Source organism: Physeter macrocephalus, chromosome 1 (assembly GCF_002837175.3).
Source record: "Physeter macrocephalus isolate SW-GA chromosome 1, ASM283717v5, whole genome shotgun sequence".
Lineage (NCBI taxonomy): Eukaryota > Metazoa > Chordata > Mammalia > Artiodactyla > Physeteridae > Physeter > Physeter macrocephalus.
The window spans coordinates 22,485,112-22,505,962 of NC_041214.2; the positions used below are offsets into that span (position 1 = coordinate 22,485,112).

Genomic DNA, 20,851 nt, shown 5'->3' on the forward strand with positions numbered 1-20,851 from the left:
GTAAAATAGATAGCTAGTGGCAAGCAGCCGCATAGCACAGGGAGATCAGCTCGGTGCTTTGTGACCACCTAGAGGGGTGGGATAGGGAGGGTGGGAGGGAGACGCAAGAGGGAGGAGATATGGGGATATATGTATACGTATAGCTGATTTACTTTGTTATACAGCAGAAACTAACACACCATTGTAATTATACTCCAATAAAGATGTTAAAAAAAAAAAAAGAGACTCCGCAGCTTAAATAAGTGGAATTCTCAATGACTAAAAATGCTAACAGAGAGTAATTTGTGAATTTGATAAATCTTCTCTATTCTTGTTTTAAGCTGTGTTGTTTATTTCTGAAAAAATACACAGTGTCATTTAATCCAGATTCTTTGAGGCATATGAATATTTAACAGTATACCAGTTAATGACATTATTGTGAGTTTTCTTCTACTTTGAGAAGTTTTGGAATTAAGAGGGAGTGAGGAATGTTGGAGAGGTACCCCTATGCTAAGAAATACTGAATGCTTATCCCTGTTCATCAGAGCCGCTCTCTGATGAGTCATGCTAGGACCCCTTCAGCAGTGGGAATGTCTTTGATTCTGGTGTGTAGAGGCTTCTTGAGAGCTTGGACTTTTGAGGAGTCTTTGAAGCAACTGGCCCCATGTGACACTGGCCAAGCTTTCCAACTAGGGCATCTTCGTCCCTGATACACAGGGTCCCTGAATGAGCTGCTGACTCATTCAGATACACCCTGACCCAGTATACAGGAGCATCTCCCCCCAGCTGGATTGATACTCCTGAGATTAGATTGCATTCAAAAGGGAGCTATTTTATAAACATCTGCTTTAAATATGCATGTTGTTTATGACTACTTCATGACTTGCTGTGTTTTTGTTCTTCTTTTTGAGGAACCAGTGGGTGAGGTATTAATTGACTGTGATTGTTCAGGAGATGGGGAAAGAGGGGGGAGGCATCAACATTTTCACAGTGACCTTCCTCTAACGTTGCTCTTTGCCAGCAGCTGATGTTTCTTTCTCCAGTTGCTTTTCGACATACATGTTTAATCCCTACGCACATGTTCTAATCTAATCTAACACATTTCTTACTAATGACTTAAAGTGATGGCATTTATACAGGAATGTGCAAGTATGCTTTGCTTATTCTACAAAAATAGATTTAAAAAAAAGAGAGAAAACCTCTGCATTTTGATTGCTGCCTAAAACTAGTGGAAATCTAAATAACTGTTATGAAGTACAGAAAAGCTTTACATTTTAGGGTGAGCTCAGCCATGATCCTATTTTATGTATTAAAATAAACTACGTTGTTTATGTTTAGGTTGTCGATAGTTGGGGTCCATAACTGCTCCAGGAGCAAACAAGTAACAGAAGAGAAGTTATAAGGACTGTATCCCTTTCAGGACAGGGAGTGTGGCATTTAGCTTTTGTATTATCTTGAAGGTCACAGGAATCACCTTTGATTTAAACATTTTCTTACCATTTTACCCATGCAGCAGACTCAATCTTTTAAGGTTAGTCTTCTTAAATAAATCTGGAGTCCTTCACACCTTTCTTTCAAATCCCACATTTAATGTCAGTCAGTCTTGTTTGATCTGTCAAAACATATCCAGACTGATCACTTTTTACCTTCTTTACTGCTACTCCTTGGTGCATGTCCCCGTGGCCTAGATTATTTATTTGGTTGTGCCAGGTCCCAGTTGCAGCAAGTGGGCTCCTTATTTGCGGCATGTGGGCTTCTTAGTTGTGGCATGCGGGCTTCTTAGTTGTGGCATGTGAACTCTCAGTTGCGGCGGGCATGCGGGATCCAGCTCCATGAGCGGGGATGGAACCTGGCCCCCTCGCATTGAATGTGCTGAGTCGCAACCACCGTGCCACCAGGGAAGTGCCACGGCCTAGATTATTGTTGTAAATTTTCTCCCAGTCAGGCTTCCTAATTTTACCCTTGACCTCTTTCAGTCATAGCAACCAGAATGAATAAACTTCATTCAGATTTTGTCAGATTTAAACTTCAGTCAGATTTTGGAATGCAGTATTGTATTGCAGTTATGGGCACAGACTCTGGAGCAAGGCTGTCTCGGTTCTTACCTAGGTCCTGACATTTATGGTGTGTTTAATCTTGGGCAACATATTTAAATATAAAATTGGAATAGCTGTAGTGTATGGATTAAAAGAGTTAATAGTATCCACGTGGTAGACACTATTGTTAGTATTAGTATCAGCAGCAGCAGTGGTAGTTGTAATAGTTAATAGTATTAGTATTTGAACAACTATTATGTCATCCTTTGACTCAAAATCCTCTAAGAGCTTCCCATTGTATTTGGAGTAGAAGCCAGAATCTTTGCAATGACCTCCTAGGCCCTGCACAATCTAGTCACTCTGATTTCTGGACACATCTCATTATCTCCCTTGCTTAGTCTCCTCCGTATTCTGGTGCCTGTAGTGTACTCCCCTCTCTCCCCCAAGCACGTATGAGTCCTGAAACTGGCTCATTCAGATTCTTTGCATTTGTTCTTTCCACTTAACGGGAAAGCATCCCCTCAGATACCTGCAGAGCTAACTCACTTCCTTCACGGCACATGACCCTCTCTGTGAAGCTTGATTATGCTATCCCAGGTGCCTACAATTCAGACTCCCTATGCCCCTTCCTCCTTTCTCTTTAGCCGTGTAAGTTACATGAAGTTACTTTTTGTTTTGGTTTTTGTCCCCCTGCATTAGAATGTAAACTCCATGTTGGCAAAGATTTATTTTTCGTCTCTTGTGTCCACTCTGGAATCCCCAAACTCTCGAACAGTGTCTGGCATATAGTAGGCCTACAATAAATATTTTTTGAAGGGGTGAATGAAATTATGGCACCTTAACAATGTTAATTCTCTGCTCAAACCCTTCTGTGGCATTCCTGTCCCTTACAGAGCTCGGTGCCCTTGGCCTTGACCTCCATGGTCTGCCACATCTCGGCTGCCAGCTGGTCTCTCTCACTCCTAAATTATGATTTGCAATTAACCATTTCCTGTCATTCTGGATACTGAAAACACTATTATTTCCTCCTCATTTCTGACTAGCTAAGTCTTATCCCATCTTTGAGGCCCCCCTAAATGTTTTCTCTTCTATGGCACTACCCCCCCAACTTTGATTTCTTTCTTCATTGTTTATCCTCTTCACTGGGCTGTTATCTAGAATTAGAGATACTGAAGTGTGTATATTCACTGGCCTACCTAGGATGTAGTTCTTAGAATGTGATCCTTGTTCAGCATTATCAGCATCTCCTGGTGTTGATGCCTGGTGCACAGAAATTATTTCTGAAACTCTCCTAAGACATAACGAATCAAAAATTCTGGGGGTGTGGTCCAGAAATGCATGTGTTAATAAGGCTTTGTGTATTTCTGATGCAAGCTGATGTTTGAGAACTGCTGGACAAGGACATCAGCATGATGGACCAGACTGGGAGTGTCTGAATTAAGGAACCAGTTGAATCTTCAAAGTTCAGCAATCCCCAGAGAATGGGTGTAGGAGGGCCAGAGGTAGAATGTTCCAAGAATGAGTAAACAAAAACTTTTCTCTGAAAAAGAAACTAGGAAACATGTCTACAGGATAAAGGGCAGTCAGGGGAATGGATCTCTGTTAGTGAATGCTCACGTCCATGATTCAGATTTTCTTCTTGTGGAGTAAATTTCAGACAGTGGAAGGTTAGCAGAGAACTTGGAAGTTGTGAGCATTAGTGCTGGGCAAATCTTGAGAATGCTAAGCCGTGCAAAGTCTGAGGCAGCACATATGGCCTTTCCTGGTAAGCGTTCGGGGTGCCAGCTCCGAGACTGGAATATTTTGACAGGAGCTAAAATTGAGGAAGAAGGTGCAACACCAGATTCTAGTCGTCTATTGAAATAATATGTCATGATAGGTATCTGATCACTGATGGGAAAAGTGAAGGACAGACCACCCAGTTATTAAGGAAAGGAACCTGTCTCTGCAGAAGAGCTTGGCATGCAAGAACCTGAGGACTGAGAAGAGGTTGGTGTGAACTCTGGGATGGAGGTTAAATGGCCTCAGGGGTGGTGTTTAGAGGCCTGCGGTGAAGGTGGGGCAGTTATCACAGAAACCATGAAAGTCAGCAAATAAGTGTCAACTATGTGTTACATATCAAATTAAATATTTTACTTGAACACAGGTAATGTACCAGTATACATCTTTCTATCTCTTTATTGCCTAAATGATAATGGATTGAAATCAAACACTTAAAATGACTGGCTCTTTATAAGGACTTATTTTAATCATATAATTGTGTTTGCTATATGATACCAATCTTTTTGAATTTTTTTCCCCTAATTTCAAACTTGAATTAAACTATACTTCAGGCACCAGGAGAATATAAACACATGTTCAGAAAGATCTTTGGCTTTCTGTTAAAACTGACCTATCATACACATTATAATGGGCACTGAACTTAGAAAAGTTAACATGTTCAGGGCTTTATCTTGTCTTGCATGAGATAGGGTGAAAGGTCTATTGGGTAGATTTCGTCTGCTGCTGTCCTTCAGGAGTTCTGAGCCCCATGTTGAGGTGCATGCTTACCCACACCACACCATCCCCACCCTATGGAATTAGCCTAGATCTGGAAGTGTGGTGCAGGGGTTCTGATGAACCGTGACTGACGTGACTGAGGCCATTCTGGGAGGTTGGCTCTCTCAAGGTCCTGAGGTTGATCAGCCACAGACTTGTTCAACAATGACTTGTCAGTGAGAATCATCCATGTATGTCTTTTAACATATGACCTGGCTCAGAATTCAAGAAAGTCACTATTCAAAACTGAAAGAAGAAATAAGAAGGGAGGAATATCAGGCACTTAGACAACAGGGAGCTGATTGGGTCAGAGATAATTCCATCTTAGGGGAGTTTTTGTCAGTGTGGCAGATGGAAGCACGTAGAGAACCTTTTATGTGGGGCTTTATATCCAATCAAAATAGTGTTATAAAGCCAGTTATACTTACAAAAAAAACAAATTATGGGACAGTATTATGTTCCTGTTACTCTTAGTGTTCTCAGCATTAGTATATTTTGAGACATTTTTTGTTTTTTCTGTCTTTAAAAAAATCATAGGTCACCTTGCAATCATAGTTGAAATAATTACTATTTCTCTTTAAAACATTTATGTGTTAGTTTGACATAGGTTTTAATAATTCAGAATGGAGGGAATTTCCTGGTTGTCCAGTGATTAGGACTGCATGTTTCCACTTCAGGGAGCACGGGTTTGATCCCTGGTCGGGGAGCTAAGATCCCGCATGCTGAGCGGACTGAAATGAAATGAAATGAAATAAAATAAAATAAAATGAGAGAGCTATCTAAAAAAGAAAATCTATCTATCTATCTGTCTATCTATCTATCTATCTATAAAATTCAGAATGGAACCCAAGGACTTCCTTGTTTGGAATAATATGAGAGAAAGCCTCAACAGGTTCAGCATTTCATTTATTCCACTTCAGCCACATGATAAAAGAAATAAATATGAAAAAAATATTTAAAAAACTGGAAGAAAATATGGAAGAATTATTTTATAATTATAACATGTGGAAAGACTTTCTAAAGTATAACACAAACCTAGGAATGTAAGAGTTAATGGCTGATAAAAACAATATTGTAGGAAAAGAAATTTTGCCTGGCAGAAATCATATGTCAAAACAAAGTCGAATGATAATAGTGATAGTGAATGGGAGGAAATTTTTGACTCAGAAATTCTATTTTGAATTTATTCTACAGATACAATCTTACATGTAAGAAATTACTTATGTACATCATTATCAATTGCAGATTTGTTTTTTAGTACAGTATTAGATTGGAAATAATTTAATATCTGCCACTAGCATGGTGGTAATTAAATTATGGTTCATCCATGTAATGGAATACTGTGCTCCTGGATTCCATTTGAAAATATCTCAAAGATATGTAAATTTTTTTAAAAAGATGCAAAAAAATATTTAACTACAAAAATAGCCAGAAAACAATTAACAAAATGGCAATAAGCACATGCCTATCAATAATTACTTTAAATGGATTAAATTCTCCAATCCAAAGACATAAAGTGCCTGAATGAATAAAAAAAAAAAAAAAGGCCAAGACTCATCTATGTGCTGCCTACAAGAGGCTCATTTAGATGTAAGGAAACACACAGCCTGAAAGTGAAGGGATAGAAAAGATATTCCATGTAAATGGAAACCAACAGAAAGCTGGAGTAGCTATACTTATATCAGACAATGTAGACTTTAAAATAAAGACTCTAATAAGAGAAGAGGTTCCCTTGTGCAGTGTTGGTGGGAATGTAAATTTGGTTCAGCCACTATGGAAAACATTATAGCGGTTCTTCAAAAAAATTAGAAATAGAACTATCATATGATCCAGCAGTTCCACTTCTGGTTATTTATATGAAGAAAATGAAAACACTAATTCGAAAAGTTATGTGCACCGTCATGTTCATCACAGCAGTGTTTACCATAGCCAAGATATTGAAGCAGCCTAAGTTTCCATTGATAGATGAACGGATAAAGAAATTGTGGTACATATATACAATGAAATATTATTACTCAGCCATAGAAAAGGATGAAATCCTCCCATTTGTGACAGCACGGATGGATCTTGAGGGCATTGTGCTAAATGAAATAAGTTAGACAGAGAAGGACAAATACTGTTTGCTCTCACATGTGGAATCTTAAAACATATATATATTTATACACACACACTATATATACACGCATACGTATATACATATATACACACACACATATATATGTACACATATATATATGTTCATGGACACAGAGAACAGATTCGTGATTGCCAAAAGTTGGGGAGTTGAGGGGTTGAAGAAGTTGGTGAACTGTTTTTTTTAAGTGTAAATAAATTGAAAAAAAGAAAAAGAAGCAAAATGGGATGTAGATTATAACGTGTTTGGCATTGTATGCATTGACGTCTCTTGAAGCATCCATAAGAACAATATCATTGGTATCTCCTGAGGGAAAGTCAGCTGTATGTCTGGGAGAAAGGGCTGGGAAAGAATATCACTTCCTACTTTATCACCCAGTCCAAAAATTAAATTACAAAAAGTGGCTGGAGAAGGAAAAAAGCAGTCATGTATATATACAAATATATTGTTTTAATCTCTAACTTGGCATAGTGAATACTAGAATTTTTTTTTATTTTCTGGAATATACTCCAAAAAAATAAGACACTTCTCATATAAAGATGATAGTGTATGACTTTTATAACACAAAGTGAATAATGAAGCTTTATTTTGGAGTCTTGTAGTAATTCCATAGGAGAAGGTATTTATAGTTGTAGATGTCACATCATCTACATTTAATTTTATGTCCCTGAAATATCTAATGTGCTGATTTGGTTTTATAGTAATCTTTTATGTGGCAACTTCAACTTGTTGGACATTGTGGGGAACTAGCAAGTTGTGGGGGAGGATTCTGAACTGCCAGCATAGATGCCATAAAACTCTCAAGGCAGGTGAGGATGGGCTGCTGCGCAGATTAATTGTACTCATTTTATGCTACCTGGGTACAATGGAAAATGCCCTCTTAAAATATATATAATTATAATGTGTTCATGGCAATGTGGAGTGGGAGAAGCAAATGTTTCCATGTACTTGAAGATGATGAATTACAGTTACGACTTTTCATTTGTTTCCTTTCAGCCCCTCCACACTTTGTCAGGTCTGCTTTTAATTTTGCGTCCCACATTGATTTATTTTCATTCCTTTGGGTTAAGTAGACTACTTTAAAAAGATTTTTTTGTTTTCCGTTATCGAGAAATAAAGGTCATCTTGGCTCAGGCACTTCACCCTTGCAGCTTTGTCTCACATGGACCACAAGTGCATCTCAGGATGTTCTCTGCCCTAGGACAACTTTTTTTGTGTGTTTTTTGTGGTGTTTTTTTTTTTTTTTTTTTTTTTTCCCATTTGTAGGTGAATTAGCAAGAGTATATGATCTTAGCCCCTGCTGTTTTGTTCTGGTAATTAACTTTATTATTGATGCCCTTTGCTGATGAGTCTGGGAAATACTTTTAGTGCCTGTGCAAAATATGGAATAAAGAGCAGTAGATCAGATTGTAAATCAAACACAATAATTTGGTTGAACAAACCATACAACCTTGGGACCAGATTTCTGGCAGGCGGGTCATACTCTCTGCTAAAGCATTTGGATAGCCGATGGGTTATATCATCCCACTGAAAGGAGGTTCTCATTACTGGTACATCTTTCTATTTTGGAGGTTGCTGCAACCTTTTTTTTTTTTTTTAAATTAATTTATTTATTTTTGGCTGAATTGGGTCTTTGCTGCACAGGGGCTTTCTTTAGTTGCCGCGAGCGGGGGCTGCTCTTCGTTGCGGTGCACAGGCTTCTCATTGCGGTGGCTTCTCTTGTTGCGGAGCATGGGCTCTGGGTGCGCGGGCTTCAGTAGTTGTGGCACGCAGGCTCAGTAATTGTGGCGCACGGGCTTAGTTGCTCCGCGGCATGTGGGATCTTCCCAGACCAGGGCTCGAACCTGTGTCCCCTCCATTGACAGGTTGATTCTTAACCACTGCACCACCAGGGAAGTCCTGTTGCAACCTTTGAACCCTTGGAATTCAACAGATTGGAGTCAGCTCTGGCTGTGAAGAGGGCAGATCCTTTTTCCTTTGACATTAAAATTATATTCAAAGTATGCATCTCATAATTTTTGAAGGGATCAGTTGTGCTCTCCAAGTCATAAATTCTGGAAAATGGTCCTGTGCTATTTATATTTATACTTGTAAAGATAGGAAATGCTGCTTTTCCAAGACAGTCCATTCATTCTGGGTGCTTTTAACTGTACTTTGTATTTGCTGCGACCTGAATGTTTGTGGCCGCCCAAAATTGGTATATTGAAATCCTAACCCACAAAGGTGATGATATTAGCATGTGGGGTCTTTGGCAGATCCTTAAGTCATGAGGGTAGAGTCATCATGAATTGGGTTAGTGCTCTTATAAAAGAGGTTCCGAAGATACCGCATCCCTTTTCACCATGATAAAATTATGAAGCCGCTTATACTATGAAATATTCGATCCCATTTGTGAGAAGAATATTCATTAGAAGGTCTACTTAAGCTAATATCCAGAGACCAAAGCTTATTCTTATTTGCCCACTATAACAGTTCCTATGGATGAAAGTGTTTCACAAAATAGCCATATTTTTTAGTCAACACGTTCATAACTATAATGGTCTGAATGTTTGTGTCTCCCTAAAATTCATATGTTGAAATCCTAACATCTGAAGACGATGAAGTGGAGCCTATAGGTGACACTTAGGTCATGAGGGCGGAGCCTTCATGAATGGGATCAGTGTTCTTATAAAGGAGACCCCACAGAGTCCCTGGCCCCTTCCATCGTGTGAGGACACAGGGAGAAGGTGCTGGCTTGGAGCCAAGAAAAGAGCCTTCACCAGACCGTGTTCATTCTGGTGCTGTGATCTTGGACATCCGGCCTCCAGAACGGGGAGGAATAAATTTCTGCTGTTTATAAGCTACCATGTCTGTGGTATTTTGTTATAGCAGCCTGAACAGAGTAAGACAGTATTGATAGAAAATTTGCCTCCTCTCCATTAATTCTTCCCCTAGCCAATTATCTCTTTGAAAATAAAATAGAGGAAATCCATTTTTTTCTTTTTCTCTTCAAATATGGTGAGGTAGAGAGGTGGTGAATCTTTTCTTTCAGGTAGAAAAATTCTCACTTCCTCAGTTATTCGATATGTGAAATGATTGCCAGACCTCTAGCCATGCTGGTCAAACTCCATGTTTGTCAAAATTCTCCTTAATGTAGCAGGCCAAACGTCCGATAATTTTTTGTACATGAACTGCACAGGTTACAGTGGGATCGTCACCTCTTTCGATAAGATTGTGTTTTTGTTTATTTGTTTGTTTTGGTCAGCAGTTCACACATTGGCTCATTTTTGAGTTTGTATTTGAGTAATGTTATGTTAAAATGAAATGCTTCTCAATCAGTGGAGGAGCAGGGTATGATTGTCTTATCTACCAAATACTTCCTTTATGGAGTCTATTTGGAGTCTTTGCTGTGTGTCTCTAGCCGGGCCTCTGAGCCCCGAATGTAAAACTCAGCCATGTATCAGACATAATCAATTAGGCCCATAGTGTCTCTTTCAGATGAAGAAATGCTGCCTGTAGCTAGAAGCATAATGGGTCAGCTATCCCCAAGACAATTTCCACCTTCAGCAATTCAGTAGGAGGACTCTGATGATTCAGCATATTGGCGTATTGATAGCTTTGACTTTTTACATTGAAAGAATACCAAGCAAAGTCAGCAAAGGGAAAAGGCCCATAGGCAAAGTCCAGGGGAACCAGACACAGCTTCCAAGAGTCTTTTTCCAGTGGAGTCATAGAGGATTAGCTTAATTCCTCCAGCAACTAGTTGTGACAGCGCATGTGAAATGTTATTTGTTGGGAAAGCTCATTAGAGACTCAGTGCCTAAGGTTTTTACTCGGGGCTAGTCATAGAGGCAACTCCTGTACCAGAATTCCGAACTCCTAGAAGGAAAGCTGGTGTTCAGCATAAATACCTTGTTTGTACAATTCAGATACAATGAGCTGTTCTTATCTGGGAATGGTGGGAATCCTCTCCAAGTCCAGCTTTCCAGACGCCAGCTGAGGCTCAATCCTGCAAACTAAGATTGAAGTCTTAGGCTTGCTATGTTATCTCTTTTCTGTACATTTAAACAGATTTTAATTTAATTTTAAACAGATTCTAGCCTCTTGACCTCTTACCAAGTGAGGCCGCATGAAACACTGGAAAGAAATGGACTTTGAGAAATACCCAAAGTTCCACTTCCAGCTTTGCTAGTAACTTGTTGGGTGACTTTGGCTAAGTTAACCTATTTAACCTTATTTTCTTCATCTATGAGTTGGATGTAATAATGCAAACTACATAAGGATTTTGTTGGGAACAAATTATTTTATACACCCACACGGATAAAATATAACATCCCTTTTTCCTGAATCCACTCATTCAACAAATATTTATTAAGAATCTACTATATGCTAAACACTTCGATAGGTCCTGGAGGTGTAGTGCTGAGCAAAAAACATCCTGCCTTTCTGGAATTTACAGTCTAGTCAGAGAAAGAGACTTTAATCTTGAATAATAATCATGCAAATTAATATGTAATTACAGTTTGTCATAAGTGCTCCAAAAGAGAGGTAGAGAATGCAGTGGAAATGTATAATGGGCACTGACATACTTGAGTAGGTCAGGGAAGTTTCCCCCAAGGAAATGGCATATGTGTAAGAATCTCAATGAATTGAACAGGCAGTGAGTGGCTGCATCAAGAGATCAGAGGTGACATTAGATAAAGGTTTTGCATAGGCTCTTCTCCTCAGGGTGGGAGGGAGCAGGCATTGTTGGAGAACTGAAAAAAAAAAAAAAAGAAAAACTGTGCAGTTGGAGTAGAGAGAGCAAAGGGCAGAGAGATAGTGGGTGAGATTAGAGAGGATAGAGGAAGTCAGGGACCACATTAAGGTAAAGTAGCTTGGCCACAGTGCTAAGAGCAATGGAGAGTCATTTAAGGATGTTTAGCAATGGGGTGACATGATTAGATATCTAATTTTTTTGAAAAGATTAAGTCTGCTTTGTAGAGATATGATTGGAGTGGGTATAGTGGGATTTAGGAGGCTACTGTGGAAACCTGGGCTAGTGATGATCGTGATTTGAGTTAGCTTGCTTGGAGACGGAGAGAAATGAAAAGATTTGAGACGGTGTATCTGTAGTTACTTGCTAAATTATTTTAGTGCACAGTTTAAATTGAACTCTTTTTACATAGATTTTTTTCCCCCATTACAGTTGCCTCCACCCCTTATCTGCGGCAGATAAATTCCAAGACCCCCAGTGGATGCCTGAAACTGTGGATAGTACCGAATCCTATATATACTCTGTTTGTTCCTATACATACATATCTATGATAAAGTTTAATTTATAGATCAGGCACAGTAAGAAATTAACAACAATAACTAATAATAAAATAGACAGTTATAACAATATACTGTAATGAGAGTTATGTGAATGTGGTCTCTCTCAAAATATCTTATTGTATGAAGTTAATGCCTTTTTATCTTAATTAAGCACTTACCATGCACTGTGGCCATGACTTTTACAGTTTGAGGCAAGACAGCAAATCTAGCATGAATTTCGTTTTCTTTCTTCACAGTTTCACAGATAGATTTGTTCCTAGCGTAGATCTTAGCAACCTCAGCATATGCTTTCCTTTTCCTTATTAAATCAAGAACATTCACCTTTTCATTTAAAGGAAGCACTTTACAGCTTTCTTTGGCTTATTTGAATTACCAGCATCACTACTCTTGTGCTTTGGGGCCATTATTAAGTAAAGTAAGGGTGACTTGGACACAAGCAGTGTGATACTGTGACAGTGGATCTGATAACTGAGGTGGCTGCTAAATGACTAATGGACAGGATACCCTGGACGGAGGGATGGTTCACCTCCCAGGCAGTACAGAACGGGATGGCAAGTGATTTTACCATGCTACTCAGAATGGTGTGCAATTTAAACAACTTATAAGTTATTTATTTTTGGAATTTTCCATTTAATACTTTCAGACCATGATTGACCCTGTGGGTAACAGAAACCTTGGGTAAGGGGACAGTACTGGACTAGCATCATAAAATCTTGAGAGTTGGAAGAGATATTTGGTTCTTGAATGAATAACTCTGGTAGAGAAAAAGATTGAGTTGCATAACTTGCTGAGATTTGCACATCAACTCCCTTACACATTTATGTATTGAGTGGAAATAATAAGATACTGTCATTAGACATATGTATGGACTTAAGTGTATCATTCACTTTACATATATTAACTCATTAATTCTCACAGCAAGCCTATCAGGTGCTATTATTACACACATAGATGAGAAGCAGATGAGACACAGAGTTTAAGTAACTGACCAATTTCAAACAAGTAATAAATGGTAGGTCTGAGATTGGAACCCAAGTAGTTTGTTGTCAGGTCCCTATGGCCACAGTGGCAAACTATGACCCGTAGGCCAAATCTGGCCTGTGGCTGTTTTTGTACAGCCAGCCAGAAAACTAAGGATTATTTTTTTTTTAATTTTAAAAAAGTTTTAAAGAAGAAAGAAAAAAGGAGAATCATGACAGAGATTGTATGTAGACCACAAAGCCTAAAATATTTACTATGTGGCCTTTTACAGTGAAAGTTTGCTGGCCCCATGCTAACCATTCCTAGGAAAATGTGTTCCTTGAATAGAAAGTTGAGCACCACTGATCCTTACAGATGAAGGACATGTCTTTCATAAAATGAGTTACTGCAGACTAAAGTGTATACTCAGAGCTCCTTCTGTGGTAGAATTATTTTTCTTGATTTTTGCAAATTTAAAATTAAGACTGGGTGTAGGGAAAGTTTCTTGGGAAGTAGGAGAATTATCCCTCTGAGTGAGATCAAAGGCAGCTGGGCTGGTGCTGAGTTACTGAATGTGATGCCTGGTATTAAGACAATGAATTTCAGCTGGATTTTTGGGCTGATTTTTTTTTTTTTTTTTTTTTTTTTTTTTTTTTTTTTTTTTTAGCATTTTGGAGATAGGATATATTAGCCAAAAACTTCCTGTTTTAAAGCCATGATTTGTTTTTGGAAAGAAAAATTAGATCAGCTCTAAAAAATGATGAATTCTGGTATTGTATCAACAACTATTTGGAGAAAAAAAAGACTAACTAACAGTGCCATTTTTCCTCCCCAGACCTGTAAGTTCATTAGTAAGAAAGAACATAGCGGGGTGTTTTTTGGTTTTTTTGCCTTTCTAAATAAAACAAGATTTAGATTTTTGGAGAAATTCTGTTATTCATCTAAATTTTCATAGGGGACGAAATATTAAGCCACTTAACAAATATTTATTAAACCTTACTATGGTGCTAAGTATTTTGAGGGACTTTGTAAATATGATTACAGGTTTGTTTTTTTTTTTTGCTATGATGTGATTTTCATTTGATAAATGGTTGTTGTAATAGACCACACTCTAGATGATTTACATGTTTCTTGCTCATACAAACTGTATTAACTGTTTTCTAACAGAGTCAGGCAGTGGCTCTAGAGTTTATGTTTGGTCACAGTTGGGCTTCCATGTATCTTTTCTTTGACACCATCTTAGACTAGTTTTGGTAGTGGTTGATGGGTACCCATTATTCAAGCCCATTTCTTCAGTCGTCTCACTTGATCCTTTTGGTTGTTGTGGGTGGATTGGGTAAGGTACTAATTATAGCTGTTTAAATTATAATATTGTCTGGTTAGAAAATTCCTGCTGTCTATTCTGTTTTTCCTTTTACTTAGTTGATTCAGATTGTTGAAAAGAGTTTTATATTGAATATTTTTCTGATTGGAAGATTAGGGACTGTGCATAAAGTTGAACTCTCTCTTTTTTTAATTGTAGGGATTTCCAAACATATATAAATGGAACCCACTTTTAATAGTCATCATACGTGGGCAGTCTTATTTACTCTTTATCTTCCTCCTCCATTGTCTCCAATCTACCCCTAATAATTTTAAAACAATTCACAAACACTACTTCCTTTCATTGAGTAAATACTTTATTATTTGTCTCTAAATTATAAGAACTCTTTAAAAAATAACAATGCCGTTAGCATGCTAAAAATTAACAGTAATTCTGTAATATTGACAAATACAAGTTAGTGTTCAGATTTTCCTAATTTTCTCATAAATACCCTTTTACAGTTGACTTTTCAGATCAGGACCCAAATAAAGGCCATGATGTATGTTTGGTTGAATTGTCTCATAATTCTAGTGATATACTATAATAGTTTCCCTTTCCTTTTTTCTCTTTTGCCATTGATTCTGTAGATCAGTTGTCTTCTGGCCCTATATTTCTGATAAATTTGTGGTATAAATTTTAGTGGAATCTAAAGTATGTGTCAAATGTAGGTTAAATTTTTTGACACGCATACTTCGTAGATGGTAAACCAGTTGGACTGTTGAACTGGTTGGCAAGAACTCGTGAGTGGTGCATGTCGGCACTTTCTTCTTTTACTTCCCCCAGTTGAGTAAGATTTATTTCTCATCACAGTCAGGATAGTGAATAGCAGATAGGAAGAAACAAAAGTCTCGACGTAATGTTATTGAACAGGCCTGCCTTTGACAGAATTACGTATTACTTGGTTTTGCTTTTTTGTAATTAGCAACAGTACTGAAGCAACAGGAGTCCTTATTTGGCATAGGCTTGCCAGACACAGTCAGACTACATATTTTTAGTTTTGCCTTCTGAGTCATTAGATTCCGTAACATTTCTGTCTGCCCAAGGGTCTGGCCAACATTACTTTTTTTTTTTTTTTTTTTTTTTTAACATCTTTATTGGAGTATAATTGCTTTACAATGGTGTGTTAGTTTGTGCTGTATAACAAAGTGAATCAGCTACATGTATACATATATTCCCATTACTTTTCCTATTAAGGGTGATGAAATCCTTGCTGTTAATTTTGTACTGGAAATTATAAGTATAAAAATCCATCTAGGCAAAATCTATAAACTTTTTTTGTGTAGAAAAAGTTAAGAAAGAAAGCTATCTTTAGTCATTTTATTATGCAGAAAAGAGACTTAAAAAGTATTCTTTTTACTCTTATGAAATAATATCTTGTATTGCCTATTTCAAAATTTATTGTAAATGATAAATAGGTCAAGTTTTCTTAATTGTTAAGCCCTGTTTGAAACTTTACAAATGACATTTTGTTTTTTAAAGAATAGTTAATTGAAAAAGTACTCTTAAAATATATTTGCTTCAGCCCTGACAGCTTTAATGAAAATGACTTTTATTTTTCCTTAAATATCTATTTCTCATAATGGTGAAAGTTATGTGAGAAATACATATTTCTAGAAAAATATCTAAGAATGTTAATATTTATTTTCATGAAAATGTTTTCCTTTTTTTTGGTTGACTTGTTTGAATTTCTGTGAGAAATACATATTTCTAGAAAAATATCTAAGAATGTTAATATTTATTTTCATGAAAATGTTTTCCTTTTTTTGGTTGACTTGTTTGAATTTCTTTATGTGTCTTACACTTATGTATATTTTGTTTAAAGTATTTTCAAAATTTGATGATTACCTTGGGTCATATGAAATTGTTTTTAATTGATTCCTATAAAACATTAATGCTATATATTTCATTTTCAATGATTGTCTACTGTTTAAGGGATACTTAACACTGTCTGACTTTTTTCTTATTGATAACAATCAAGTGAGAGTCAAATGATATAACTCAGTGCCTAGAATGTTAAAAAGATGTTAATTTTGTTTTCTTAGTCCTTTGGTCCTCCTATACCCTAAGGTTAAAAAAAAAAAATGCCCTGGCTGCTAACCTTTGATGTTTTCTGATGCACTTGTTTCTTTTATGCATTTTTCCAACATGTCTTTTCCTGATAAGCATTTTCCTTAATAGCTTCTATAGGTATTTTGAAATGACTCCTTAAATCTATCTACTTCTGCTAAGAAGAGGTGTTTTGTTAGATTGAAAATAATAATTCATTATAAAATGGTGACTCAAAGCTGTATTTACCAGGGCAGTGCTGATTTTAGTTCCTTTTATTCTTTAAAGAAAAAACAAAGCATTGAAGGTGGTGTAAATGTGTATTTTATAGACTTCCCATATACAAAAATTCATTGATAGGAGGAAAAAATTAAGGTTCTCTTTCTAAATATTTGTTCCCAATTCATCATAATTTATTTTAAAAAATTAGGATCAGTCTCACGATTGGATCTCTTCTTTTTGTACATGTGCTTTGAGGAATATAATGTGCTTCTGGACTCACTGATGTGTGTAATAAATCAGGGATGATTTATAGGTGACAGTGAACCTTGTTGATTAGATAACATTTAGGAGAGTTTGTCTTTACAGATAAAAACTTTGTGCATTTTATGGAAGTGTTTCTCTTAGTGTTGAAATCCTCTGTTGAGGGCATGCTTTACCTTAAAAATAAATGCACTTTTTTACCATTAAAATAATTCATTATTTGGCAGTCTGTCGTTTGGCAGTAATATAACCAATTTTAATTGCCTAGTTTTTCAACAGCTCTTTGTTTAGCCTCATGTAGGTGAACAAACCAGAACATTCCCATAGGTTTAATGAGGTCTCTAATCACTGCAGTGATCTGTAAAGTGTGAGGAGTTAGCCTCTTGGTAAACTGTCTTACGTTATTCCCTCTGTCTTTGCAGATAAATTATTAGTCATAACTGTAGCAACCAAAGAAAGTGATGGATTCCATCGATTTATGCAGTCAGCCAAATACTTCAATTATACTGTGAAGGTATGGTATATCTTTTAATTCATGGAGATGTGAGAATATGTGCCTGAAGTACATTTTTCATAACAACCACAACATGATCTGCAATCCCCAGAAGGATGATGAAATTGGGTTACATAATGGTGTCAGTTTACCTATACTTGATTGTTTTAAAGATACGTTTTGGCCTTATTAACACTCTGCCACTCAGACAATAATTTCTTAATATTTCCTCATGCTTTGTGTAAACATGTTCTATAAAACAACAGAAAAATACATTTATACTTATATTTCTTTTGGGCGGTCATGTACAGGTACAACATAACTAAGATTTGACAGTAATTTTTTTCACTTACTTTGAAGAATTTTTTTCTGTAATGGGTTTGTCGACCCTGAGAATTGGAAACATTACTGTGAAGGAGATACCTTTTCTGTTCCAGTATTGAGAGGTGCTTTTTCTGTTTTTTTATTTGTTTGTTTCAGAGGAATTTAATAACATTATAAAAGTATAAAAAGGTTTTAGAAGACTTATCTCCAGGGAAATAGCTCACTAATAAATGATCAGAGGAAACCTGGGGTATTTGGTAGGACTAGTAAACTGAGCTGTGAAAGGCCTGCCTTTAAAAAGAAAACAAACAAAAAAACTTATTTATTTTCTAATAGAAATTAGGCTGTGTCATCCAGGTCTTTTCCACATGCAGAGGAGAATAGGGAAATATCCCAGGTAGGAAAACAAATAAACTTAGTACATTTACAAAACAAAATAGCAAAACAAAAAAAAAAAAAGGGAGAGAAAAATTGCTTTTTAGATAGGGAAAAAACTGAGCTATTTCATAATGTAATGCACAAAAAAAGGTAATATTTGCTACCTAGCCACTGGAAGACTAGGTACAGATGTTAATATAGAATAGCTATTAAAGAGGCTAACTTTGCTAGAAAAGAGATGTAGATGTTTAATGTAGGATAAATGAGAAATATGTTAGAGAAGTTTGTTAGGAGGGAAATATTGTAGTATGCATTGATAGGGGGCAATATGAAAGAAAAATCAGGGTAAAATAATGCCGAAATCCAATGAGGGGCATCTCAAGGAGAGAGTGTGGGATATTTTTTACATGTGAGGCACTGTGTTAGGACCTTCATATATGGTATGCTATTGATTCGTTGTATAAACCATGTAAGGTAGGTATTACTTTACTTATTAGTGAGGAAAACTTGCTCCGGGGTATGCACCTGTAAGGCGTCAAATGTTGGACCCCAGCCCCGTTTGACTGCCTGTGCAGTTTTTGATCCTCCTGCTGTCTTTCCATTGTGAAATGCAGTGGTTCTCAAAATGTGGACCCAGACCACCAGCATCAGCATCATCTGGGAAATAGGAATGAGGATTCTTAGGCACAACCTCACTTACTGCATCGCATACTCTGGGAGAAGGGACCAGCTGTCTGTGTTTTAACGAACCCTCCACGTGATTCTGATGCATACCAAAGTTTGACACACAGATGCTGTGGAAAGAAAACAGAGACTAGAGCTTAACACAGTGCTGCACAGAGTAGGCGCTCAGATGCACTTAGGCCCGGTATGACTGCAATATTGGAGAAGTCCAGAAGGGTTGTAGAACAGAAGTGTAACAAATCTTAGGGCCAGAGGAGGTCACTTAGGGCAAAAACAAATAATTCTATTAGGCTAGCCCCCATACGAACCCAGATGCACGCCACAGTTTGAGTTAACGTTTATCCCTTCAGCATAAGTAGTGATGAAGGGCTTCCCTGGTGGCGCAGTGGTTGAGAATCCGCCTGCCAATGCAGGGGACGCGGGTTCGTGCCCCGGTCCGGGAGGATCCCACAGGCCGCGGAGCGGCTGGGCCCGTGAGCCGTGGCCGCTGAGCCTGCGCGTCCGGAGCCTGTGCTCCGCAGCGGGAGAGGCCACAGCAGTCAGAGGCCCAAGCACCGCAAAAAAAAAAAAAAGAAAAAAAAAAGTAGTGATGAAGTGCTCACTAGAGATTTGAGTCTGGGAACCCCACGAGCTCTTGTATTTGGCTCAATGTTAAGTAAATTTGGAACTGATAATATTTATTTTCTAAATTAATTTGATCTTTTTCTTTTGTATTTATTCTTAATTTCATTCCCCCTGAATAGTAGATCCTTATTTTGGGAACTTCAGACTTTGTTTTGGTGAAACTAAGATACAAGGCGTGTGTGTGTTGTGGAAGGGGGCATAGACCTGCTTCCTGCTCCCTCACAGCCAGGTGAGTCAGCGGGCATATGATTCAGGAGGCAGCTGCTGAGGCTAAGCAAACAGAGCCGAGAATGGCTGCAGGGTTAGCTCTGAGTAATTGTGCTTAGGCGATTTCTTGTATTGATAAATTATTAAACTTTTGAGGGTAACCTAAGCTTAAGATTTTTAAGATAAAGAAGGTGATGTTTGACTTGATGCCCTCTGTGTTTCCCTGGAAAACCCATTTGGTTTCAGCAGGAAAATCGCTTAAGGGCCCCAGCCAGGAATCACTGAGCTTCCAGGGCTCCCAACGTTCCAGACAGATTTCCAGCCAGATTGAAATGTGTTATGGAAAATTTCTTCATTTTCTTTTTCATTTTAGTCTGAATAAAGAGAAATAAGATGTGAGAAATACTTTCTGGGGCTTCCCCCACCAACCCGCAGCTTCCTTGGATTAGACTCCACTTTTGAAATGGTAAAATTAGGAATGGCATTCTACAGGGTAAATAATATTGAAGAATTATGACCTAACTTAGGCATCAAATTTTTTTCTGTTTAGCTTCATGATTTAGTGTAACACTTAGAGTGATACTGTGTTATACTGTACAAGTTGCCGGTGACTTCCCGTTTTTATAATACTATCATAATCTGAGTTTTGCTCAGGGATGAAATGTTGATTTCATTTATAGGTCCTTGGTCAAGGAAAGGAGTGGAGAGGTGGTGATGGAATTAATACTATTGGAGGGGGCCAAAAAGTAAGATTGATGAAAGAAGTCATGGAACATTATGCCAGTCAAGAGGATCTGGTTGTCTTGTTTACTGAATGGTAAGAGAAAGAACCTGTGGCTTTCTAAGTCTGTATTAAATTATTTTAAAAGAGTTTAAATTCGTATTTGTAGATTATATATTAAATTATTTTATTCACATGAGATCATTGTTTTAAAAAGTAGATTTTACTCACAATTATAAAACCATGGTCTGACGTAGTTATGTAATATGATCAAATTTGATGAGTTACCATAAACACCAATGGGAAAACAGGGCATGAGCTAAAATTTTTGTGAAATTCATGTTTCAATCCTCACTTGAGATGGAATAAAGATCATATTGAATTTTTCTATTGAGAGAGCAGCTCAATGGATTCTGGTTGTCTGGGAGAAAATACGTCATGTAAGTTATAAGTGAGAAATAAAAAAGCCTATGTTTAATAATAAAGAAAAACCTTTCTCATCTGTAAATACCTTTTTGTCTACTAACTTTGGAGCGTTCGCTGTGTTTCCATCTTCTTCTCACTTTTTTTTTTTTTTTTTTTTTTT

General features: G+C 37.3%; 1 protein-coding gene across 2 annotated transcripts in view; it reads left to right on the forward strand.

Annotated features, from left to right (window-relative positions):
- The window catches only part of PLOD2 (procollagen-lysine,2-oxoglutarate 5-dioxygenase 2), a 110,206-nt gene that overhangs the window by 21,407 nt on the left and 67,948 nt on the right, over positions 1 to 20,851 (forward strand). For both annotated transcript variants that reach the window (XM_024131799.3, XM_024131801.3), the window contains exons 2-3: positions 17,257 to 17,348; positions 20,225 to 20,361. In XM_024131799.3, coding sequence (XP_023987567.1) covers positions 17,257 to 17,348; positions 20,225 to 20,361 — 229 coding nt within the window. The remainder of the gene's footprint in view (positions 1 to 17,256; positions 17,349 to 20,224; positions 20,362 to 20,851) is intronic.